Here is a 9225-nt window from a genome sequence, read left to right as displayed (position 1 = left end):
CTGAAATAAATCATTCTCTACTATTATTCTGACATTTCACATTCTTAAAATAAAGTGGTGATCCTAACTGACCTAAGACAGGGAATTTTTACTAGGATTAAATGTCAGGAATTGTAAAAATCTGAGTTTAAATGTATTTGGCTAAGGTGTATGTAAACTTCCAACTTCAACTGTAATTACAAAATCATTTGTAGATTTGCAAATTGACTGCAAGAAGCCCAAACACGTTTGACTAAAACAAAATAATTTCAAACCAATGCTTACATTTGTATACAATCACGTGTTGCTCTATTATGCGTGGAAATACTTGGGAACATATTTCTTAAAAATCACTTGCAGTTGATTTCCATCAAGGAAAAAGTTTTAAAAAATTTAAAAAATTTAAATAAAAAAAAAGGTGCAATTTTTGCTCCGAAAACTTGGGGGGCCAAATAAAACCACCTGTGGGTCGTCAGTTGGGGAACCCTGGTATATCGCCTAAAGATAAGTTAAAGAAGAAGTTACCCCAAACCACTCTCTCCATGGCACTCATCAGCTCAGTCAAAACAGGATAATTAAACAGAAAGCATACTTAGAAGTCCAAACAACTTAAGTGGAGAGCATTTTAGATCGTGAGGAAATATGCTCATCTTTTCTATATACGCACTCGTTTTTATTTTTGCTGAAATTACAGTACATTCAGTGACTCAAAATGTACAATATTACACTGGCTTAACATACATCTGTAAAAACCCCAAGACAAGCTGTAATGATATTCATGATATGCAAATATTTATTTCCATTAAAATAAAAAACATGTACCTTTATTTAACTAGTCATGTCAGTTAATCACAAATTCTTATTTACAATGATGGCCTACCGGGGAACAGTGGGTTAACTGCCTTGTTCAGGGGCAGAACGACAGATTTTTACCTTGACAGTTGGGGGATTCAATCCAGCAACCTTTCGGTTACTGGCCCAACGCTCTAACCACTAGGCTACCTGCCGCACCAACATCTGACATGCTCCGGTACTTTGGCGAATGGCACATTTTTTTTTTTTTTACTCCCGCTTTGGGCTGGATGTGTCACTGTGTAGTTCATACACGCATCATCTATGAGCAGAATTACTGTTTAATCTCAATTAAAAATTAAATCCCTAGCTTGAAAGCGACTGTTTTCTGGAAACTGTGCAGCGCCATTTTCCCTACATTTACCCCCACGTGGGCCAGCCCCGTAGCAATTAAGAGTTTCAGCCCCTCGCCATTTGAGTGACAGCTATCAAAACACACACAGTAGAGTGAGGGAGCGAGAGCAATAATGTGGTGGACATATGACGTAGTACACCACTTTCGGGGGGCCTACTTTTGCCCAAAACTACTGGCTAACAAGTACGCAAAAGTACCAGAGAGGACCTTTAAGTGAGTTCTATGATGGGTAACCTCCAAGTCATCCCACTGTAGCTAATTTCCAGAGAGACAGACTAGTGAACGAGACTGTATGCATCCCAAATGCCAACCTATTCCCTTTTATAGTGCACTACATTTGACAAGGGCCCATAGGACTCTGCTCAACAGTAGTGCACGATGAAGGGAATAAGCTGCAATTTGGGACGTAACCTATATGATGAGTACGATTTTTAAGGGATGTAAACATCAGAATTCCCGTCAACACCACAACAAGCAACAAAAATGCATACGTATAATTCCCATAAGTGTGAACTTCTTTCATTTAGGCTGTAATGAAATTAAAAAAGATAAAAAATAAAATGACACGTTCATGATCACGACAAAAAGACCCCTTATTAAACGTTCAGCAGTATTTCTCACGGGAAAGTCAGAATACTATATTTGATTTACAATAAAGTGCAAACTCAACAATAGTTCAAACCTGCCATTATTCAAAGCTAGTATAATTTCCAGAATTGTGAACTTTTTCCATTTAGAGACTGTAATGAAATAAAAACGTATGAAATACATGTTCAAGATCAGTATTTTCTCATGGGAAATTCAGAATACTATATTTCAGCAGCAATAAAGCGCAAACTCAATAATAGTTCAAACCTGCCATTACTCAAGGCTAGTCGAAGAGAGCAACTATCAGTTAAGTTCTCCCAATGCCATGTGACATCAACATGATATCCAACCCACTCTAAACTGGGCCCACTCAGTCCCACCCACTCTAAACTGGGCCCACTCAGTCCCACCCAGTCTAAACTGGGCCCACTCAGTCCCACCCAGTCTAAACTGGGCCCACTCAGTCCAACCCAGTCTAAACTGGGCCCACAGTCCAACCTGGGCCCACTCAGTCCAAACCCACTCTAAACTGGGCCCACTCAGTCTAAAAACTCAAACCGTTGGTACAAGCGAGACAAGTGATAAAACAAATGAAATAGCCGTTGTGATATCCGGAAGCTAAGTAAGATTAATAAGTCCAGTGCCCAACTTGAGACAAATGTAAGAAATAAAAATACCAACATAAATAACATCAACTGAGAAATAACAAAATGGTATTAGCTCTACAATAATACACATGGTTTTGTATTTTCTCTTTACAGTCCCTCAAGTTCATCAGTATTACAGTAGGTGATCCAGTCAGCTTGCCTTAAATGTAAATGAAGCTTTACCTTTTAAAAACCAAACAAAAAGTGAACTTTCAACTATTACATCTTGCCTCTAAGCGTAGTCAATCAGTAAACGGTATTCAACGGTCATTGTCATAGCTACATATACAGTGATGACGATGGTGATCATCAGACTACAGGTTGTTGTGTTCTGTCTTATTAAACACCGTCGGTCATTTACCCTTCTATTGGAAATAGCCTAGTCACGCTGTGCTTAAAACATACAATATCTTCCTCTTCGTAAGGCCTATAGAATGAAGATATCATTCAAAATGGCACTTAACTGTTATTTAAATGATATTATTAACCCGGTGGTATTTCAGACCGTATACCATGGGTATGACAAAACATGTTTTTTTTTACTGCTCTAATTACATTGGTAACCAGTTTATAATAGCAATAAGGCACTTCTGGGGGTTGTAGTATATGGCCAATATACCACGGCTAAGGGCTGTATACAGGCACTCCGCGTTGCGTCTTGCCTAAGAACAGCCCTTAGCCGTGGTATATTGGCCATATACTACAACCCCCAGAAGTGCCTTATTGCTTAATTTGATCACTTAAACAACTTGAACCACTTCCAGGATGTTAACAATAAATGTTACGAGAATGCGATTGCTCAATGATTTGGTAAATTATTCAACATAAAATAATAAAACATGTAAGATAGAAGGTGTGCTTGGGGCATAGCAGAGTTTAAAACATAAAAGTATGTAATAAAATTAAGAAGTTAAAAACGTCGAAGCTCATGAGGCACAGAGAGAATGAAGCTCATGTCAGAAGAATATGTTCTCTACTTGGCTATACAGCTACTGTAGAAAATAGTTGATTTACAGTTATATTCCATTAAATAATTGTTCCACAGCAACCAATAACCACAACAGTAAGCAGACTCACAATATCAATAAATGTGTAATCAATGGACAACGGAGCAAGTGAGAAAAACATGTCTGAAGCCAGGGTGAGGACTTCTGGGTTTGATTGTTTGACAGCAGTGGAGGCTGGTGACACCTTAAAATCGGAGGAAGGTACCCATCCATTCTACAATGAACCCGTCCTCAGATTTCTCCACCCACCAGCCTCTACTGTTTGCCAGACCAACCACTGTCAGATATCCTCCTCTTCCTCACTAGATCTCTCACTGGACCTGGAAGAAGGTCACATCCAGATTGTCATGTCTGCCGTTGCGTTTGATGATCTCTGTGATGGATATATAGGTACCGGTGATGAAGCCGATGAAGCCGATGACAGAGATCAGGGTGTTCTTGATGATGACCCAGGGAGACAGACCTTCGTTGTGGTAGGTGAGGATCTGGAGGAGTGGAGGGAAGATGAGAGCCAGGAAACTGCTGCTGATGGACCCCACTAAAGAGATGACCAGGTCCAGCTGGGGGATCAGTATGGCCAGAACACCTGGGGAGAGAGGTTGGAATAATACTGTGAAATTAGGAAAATGATAATGCCCTTTTAGTGTTACAGCTGTCTGAAAAGACCACCTGAAATTTCAGCCTGTTTTGGTTGGATGGAGTTTTGAGCTTCCATGGTGACATCACCATTCAGTGAATTATTTAGACTTATAAGAAAGAGTTCCAAATCTCTCTGCCAATAAAAAAAACTGCTAATTTTTAGTTTTCCTCCCCCGTTAAACCACTCCCAGACAGTCCTAGCAAAAATCTTGCTTGAGAAATTGCTCTTTGCTAAGCTATTTTTGACCATTTTAAATTTAAAACAAAATCACAGTAAGGTACTTAATTATTACCCACAAATGATTTGATGTTGAGATAAAAACAGCTGCATTGGACCTTTAAAGTCTGTTGTATAAGAAGGGACTTGAAACCCCATGAGGCTTTCCAGGCAATCAAACAAGAAATTGTCGATGGAGGATAGGCTGACTATGTTGATGTACTTAGTGTTGGCATTGTTTATGGTGGTAATGCACCTTAAAGTTGGTTTGTCAACCACCACATAAAGTCCAAAGAAGAAGAAGCCTGAAGGAGGAGAGAACTAGAAACTTGACTTTATCTGTGGATGAATTCTCAGAGTAGAGGACCTTGTGCATTTTCAGGTAAAATAACAACCTAATGTTTACATCCCCAAATGAATATAGTTGGTTAAGAGTTTGTTTTGATATTTCAACCTGCGTATCCTGATCATGTCTGGTGTGTGTGGACCGGGTCTAGTCAGCATGTTAACCTACCAGATTGAAATTTGCACACAAATTGTTGACCAAGTGTGTAAACACCCTAAAACATTTTAGCCTAGTTCATTTCAGTAAAAACAACAAGAAATTGAAAGCACAGAGAAAGTGCCCTAAACAAAATGTAAAAAAAAAGTTGCTGAAGCAAAAACGACAGAAAAAAATAAACACTACGTTTGAGCTAGGAACCAGGAATAATGGTTCTGTAGTGTGAAATCTGTGACCAGGGAAAGCAGCACTGGCTTATGTCGCGGCTCCAAAAGGCTTATGGTCGCGGCTCCAAAAGGCTTATGGTCGCGGCTCCAAAAGGCTTATGGTCGCGGCTCCAAAAGGCTTATGGTCGCGGCTCCAAAAGGCTTATGGTCGCGGCTCCAAAAGGCTTATGGTCGCGGCTCCAAAAGGCTTATGGTCGCGGCTCCAAAAGGCTTATGGTCGCGGCTCCAAAAGGCTTATGGTCGCGGCTCCAAAAGGCTTATGGTCGCGGCTCCAAAAGGCTTATGGTCGCGGCTCCAAAAGGCTTATGGTCGCGGCTCCAAAAGGCTTATGGTCGCGGCTCCAAAAGGCTTATGGTCGCGGCTCCAAATGACAACGTACAAAACAGGGACACAACTGTCACCTTCTGCAGGGTGCCAATAGAAGAGCAACCGCGTTGTGCTAAATAATCAAAACTCTGAAAAGGGAGAGGAAGAATAAATTAAAAATGTTCACTGCTCAGCACTCGCTTATTGCCTAGTTTAATGAATAAATCAATATACATTCATTGTGAAACCATAATTTGAAATAATTGCAAGTACACATTTTGGGTACTATGGGTAGAACAGAAAAGACACAGGCAGAAGCAGCAACAGTTTGAATGAGGTTCAGAGCCAGGTTCATTTGTTATTTTTATTATGCATGCATGCATATATATATATATATAATAGAGCCTTACATTCTTTCAACAGAAGGCTGTAGTCAGGTTACTTCACAACCCCTTTTCTACAGCTACCCTACTCATTACCATGGCTGAGAGAGAAAGAGTGAGAGAAGAGCACCTAAGAAAGGGTGAAAAATCAGTCCAGATCGCTTGCAATATGCACAATTGTTTAATGCAGATACATTCTCTAAAATGGACAAACAAGCACCACCCACTAATCATAGTATCATCAATGGACAGTAAATGCCTTTGAGAAGTACCCAACCAGCATAACTGGTTTTTAGAAATGTTTGCATATGTATGTATGTATGTATGTATGTATGTATGTATGCATGCATGCATGCATGTCACATTTACATAAGTGTTCAGACCCTTTACTCAGTACTTTGTTGAAACACCTTTTGCAGCGATTACAGCCTGGAGTCTTCATGGGTGTGACACCACAAGTTGGCACACCTGTATTTGGGGAGTTTCTCCCATTCTTCTCTGCAGAACCTCTCAAGCTCTGTCAGGTTGGATGGGGAGCGTCGCTGCACAGCTATTTTCAGGTCTCTCCAGAGGAGGCTCGATCGGGTTCCAGTCTGGGCTCTGGCTGGGCCACTCAAGGACATTCAGAGACTTGTCCCGAAGCCACTCCTGCGTTTTCTTGGCTGTGTGCTTAGTGTCGTTGTCCTGTTGGAAGTTCGCCCCAGTCTGAGGTCGTGAGTACCCAACCAACACATTTTCATCAGATCAGTTGCACTGCTATTACTGACAACCTCAACACAGGAATGTCCATCCACAGTAGAACTGAAAACACACTAGATAGGTCATTGGAGGGGCCTTCACCCTTTTCTCTCTGTATTCTCTGAACCTTCAGAGACCTTCCGTGTTCTTTAAACCCAGGTGTCACTGAGTTTGGGGTACTTTCTCTTCGTGAGATAGGAACAGGTGACAAATGAGGGATTGGGTTTGAGAACAGAGGGTCTTGTTGCCATTCCTAGCTCTGTAAGGTGGTGACAAGGTGAGTATGTCTGTGTGGACACCATCCCCCTCAAGCGGGTCGACCAGGCCCAGGATGGCAGTACACCCCTCTGGTCGCGTGTCATGGCTCTCTGCCCCTGTACTCTCAGACAAGGTAGAGGACTTAGGAGAGGAAGTTGCGTGAGCCTCTCCTGTTTCCGCCACCAGACACACTAGCCTCATCATCCTGGAGGCCTGTTCCACAGACAGGTTAAGTACCCTGGGAATCATCGCTTTCCTTTTTTACAACTTATCCATTTGTTTGTTCATTTAAAATGTGATGAACCACCTTGTTCAAATCAGAAAATATCCCTTCTAACAGCACTACTTTGGCTACAAACCCCAGTCATTTTGGACAACAGAATCGCTTTAAGACAGTGTGCATTAGTTGACAGCAGAACGAGGGATCACTATACATGAGTTAGATAAATGATTAAACACGGTTGTGGCTGAACGAAGCAACAACCTAACTGAGGCATGTTCAAATAGCCTTCATTAGATATATGATGCACTGGAGAGCTCCCTTCAAACAAGAAAGATAAGAATGAGGTCTACTGCTAGCGGCGGGGTCCAGTCTACTGCTGGCGGCGGGGCCCAGTCTACTGCTAGCGGCGGCGGCGGCCCAGTCTACTGCTAGCGGCGGCCCAGTCTACTGCTAGCGGCGGCCCAGTCTACTGCTAGCGGCGGCCCAGTCTACTGCTAGCGGCGGCCCAGTCTACTGCTAGCGGCGGCCCAGTCTACTGCTAGCGGCGGCCCAGTCTACTGCTAGCGGCGGCCCAGTCTACTGCTAGCGGCGGCCCAGTCTACTGCTAGCGGCGGCCCAGTCTACTGCTAGCGGCGGCGGCGGCCCAGTCTACTGCTAGCGGCGGCGGCGGCCCAGTCTACTGCTAGTGGTGGTGGGGTCCAGTGGGCCAGCCTACTTCAGTGGCATAAAAAAAAAAAAGTTAATTTGAAGTCTTCAATCTGAATGGAAGCAGTCTGAAATGACCATGGATCTGCGAGAATAAAAGCGTTGCTTCTTGACATTTTCCCACAGCCTTGACGTCACATCTGGCCATTCAGATATATGGACTGATCGTTAATTGAAAAGGTTAAGGAAACAGGGCCATGTAGTTTAGTGCCATTTTGGATGAAAGAACAGAGCCTGAAGCTGAGAACATTGAGGTAACGTGATTATTGTTCACATTGATCATTGCATGGAAAATGTCAGGGGCATGGAAAGACCGAGAGGGTAGGGTTTTTCAAAGATCTGATCTACAGTGTATCACCCTTTGACTTTTTCCACATTTTGTTATGTTACAGCCTTACTCTAAAATTGATTGAATCGTCCCCCCCACCCCATCAATCCACACAATACCACATATTGACAAAGCAAAAACTGTTTTTTAGAAATGTACGTACACACACCACATTTACAAGTATTCAGACCCTTTACTCAGTACTTTATTGAAGCACCTTTGGCAGCGATTACAGCCTCGAGTCTTCTTGGGTATGATGCTACAAGCTTGGCACACGGTATTTGGAGAGATTCTCCCATTCTTCTTTGCAGAACCTCTCAAGCTCTGTCAGGTTGGATGGGGAGCATCGCTGCACAGCCATTTTCAGGTCTCTCCAGAGAGGTTTGATCGGTTTCAAGTCTGTGCTCTGGATGGGCCACTCCAGAGACTTGTCCCGAAGCCACTCCTGCGTTGTCTTGGCTGTGTGCTTATAGGATCGTTGTCCTGTTGGAAGGTGAACCTTCTCCCCAGTCTGAGGTCCTGAGCAGGTTTTCATCAAGGATCTCTGTACTTTGCTCCGTTCATCTATGCCTCGATCCTGACTAGTCTTCCAGCCCCATGATGCTTGGCATTCAGGCCAAAGAGTTTCATCAGGCCAGAGAATCTTGTTTCTCATGGTCTGAGAGTCTTTAGATGCCTTTTGGCAAACTCCAAGCGGGCTGTCATGTGGCTTTTACTGAGGAGTGGCTTCCACCTGGCCACTATCATAAAGGCTTGATTGGTGGAGTGCTGCTTGTCCTTCTGGAAGGTTCTTCCATCTCTACAGAGGAACTTTAGAGCTCTGTCAGAGTGACCATCGCATTTTTGGTCACGTCCCTGACCAAGGCCCTTCTCCCCCGATTGCTCAGTTCGGCATGTCGGCCAGCTCTAGGAAGAGTCTTGGTGGTTCCAAACTTCTTCCATTCAAGATAGATGCAGGCCACATTTTTGCTAATTTATTAAAAACAAAAATACCTTATTTACATAAGTATTCAGACCCTTTGCTATGAGACTCGAAATTGAGCTCAGGTGCATCCTGTTTCCATTGATCAATGTAAATTCAATTGATTGGACAGGATTTGGAAAGGCACACACCTGTCTATATAAGGGCCCACAGTTGACAGTGCATGTCAGAGCAAAAACCAAGCCATGAGGTCAAAGGAATTGTCCGTAGAGCTCAGAGACAGGATTGTAACTAGGCACAGATCTGGGGAAGGGTACCAAAACATTTCTGCAGCATTCAAGGTCCCCAA

At 42.9% G+C, this 9225-nt stretch overlaps 1 protein-coding gene across 2 annotated transcripts in view; it reads right to left on the bottom strand.

Annotated features, from left to right (window-relative positions):
• Window positions 1-749: 749 nt before the first annotated feature.
• Window positions 750-9225, bottom strand: part of LOC106604190 (proton-coupled amino acid transporter 1) — a 42566-nt gene continuing 34090 nt past the window's right edge. For both annotated transcript variants that reach the window (XM_045717868.1, XM_045717866.1), the window contains one exon: window positions 750-4014. In XM_045717868.1, coding sequence (XP_045573824.1) covers window positions 3740-4014 — 275 coding nt within the window. In that variant the 3' untranslated portion in view covers window positions 750-3739. The remainder of the gene's footprint in view (window positions 4015-9225) is intronic.

Source organism: Salmo salar, chromosome ssa05, assembly GCF_905237065.1.
Source record: "Salmo salar chromosome ssa05, Ssal_v3.1, whole genome shotgun sequence".
Taxonomy (NCBI): Eukaryota; Metazoa; Chordata; class Actinopteri; order Salmoniformes; family Salmonidae; genus Salmo; species Salmo salar.
The sequence above is the reverse complement of the archived record's forward strand: the minus strand, read 5'-3'. Positions and strand labels throughout refer to the sequence as shown.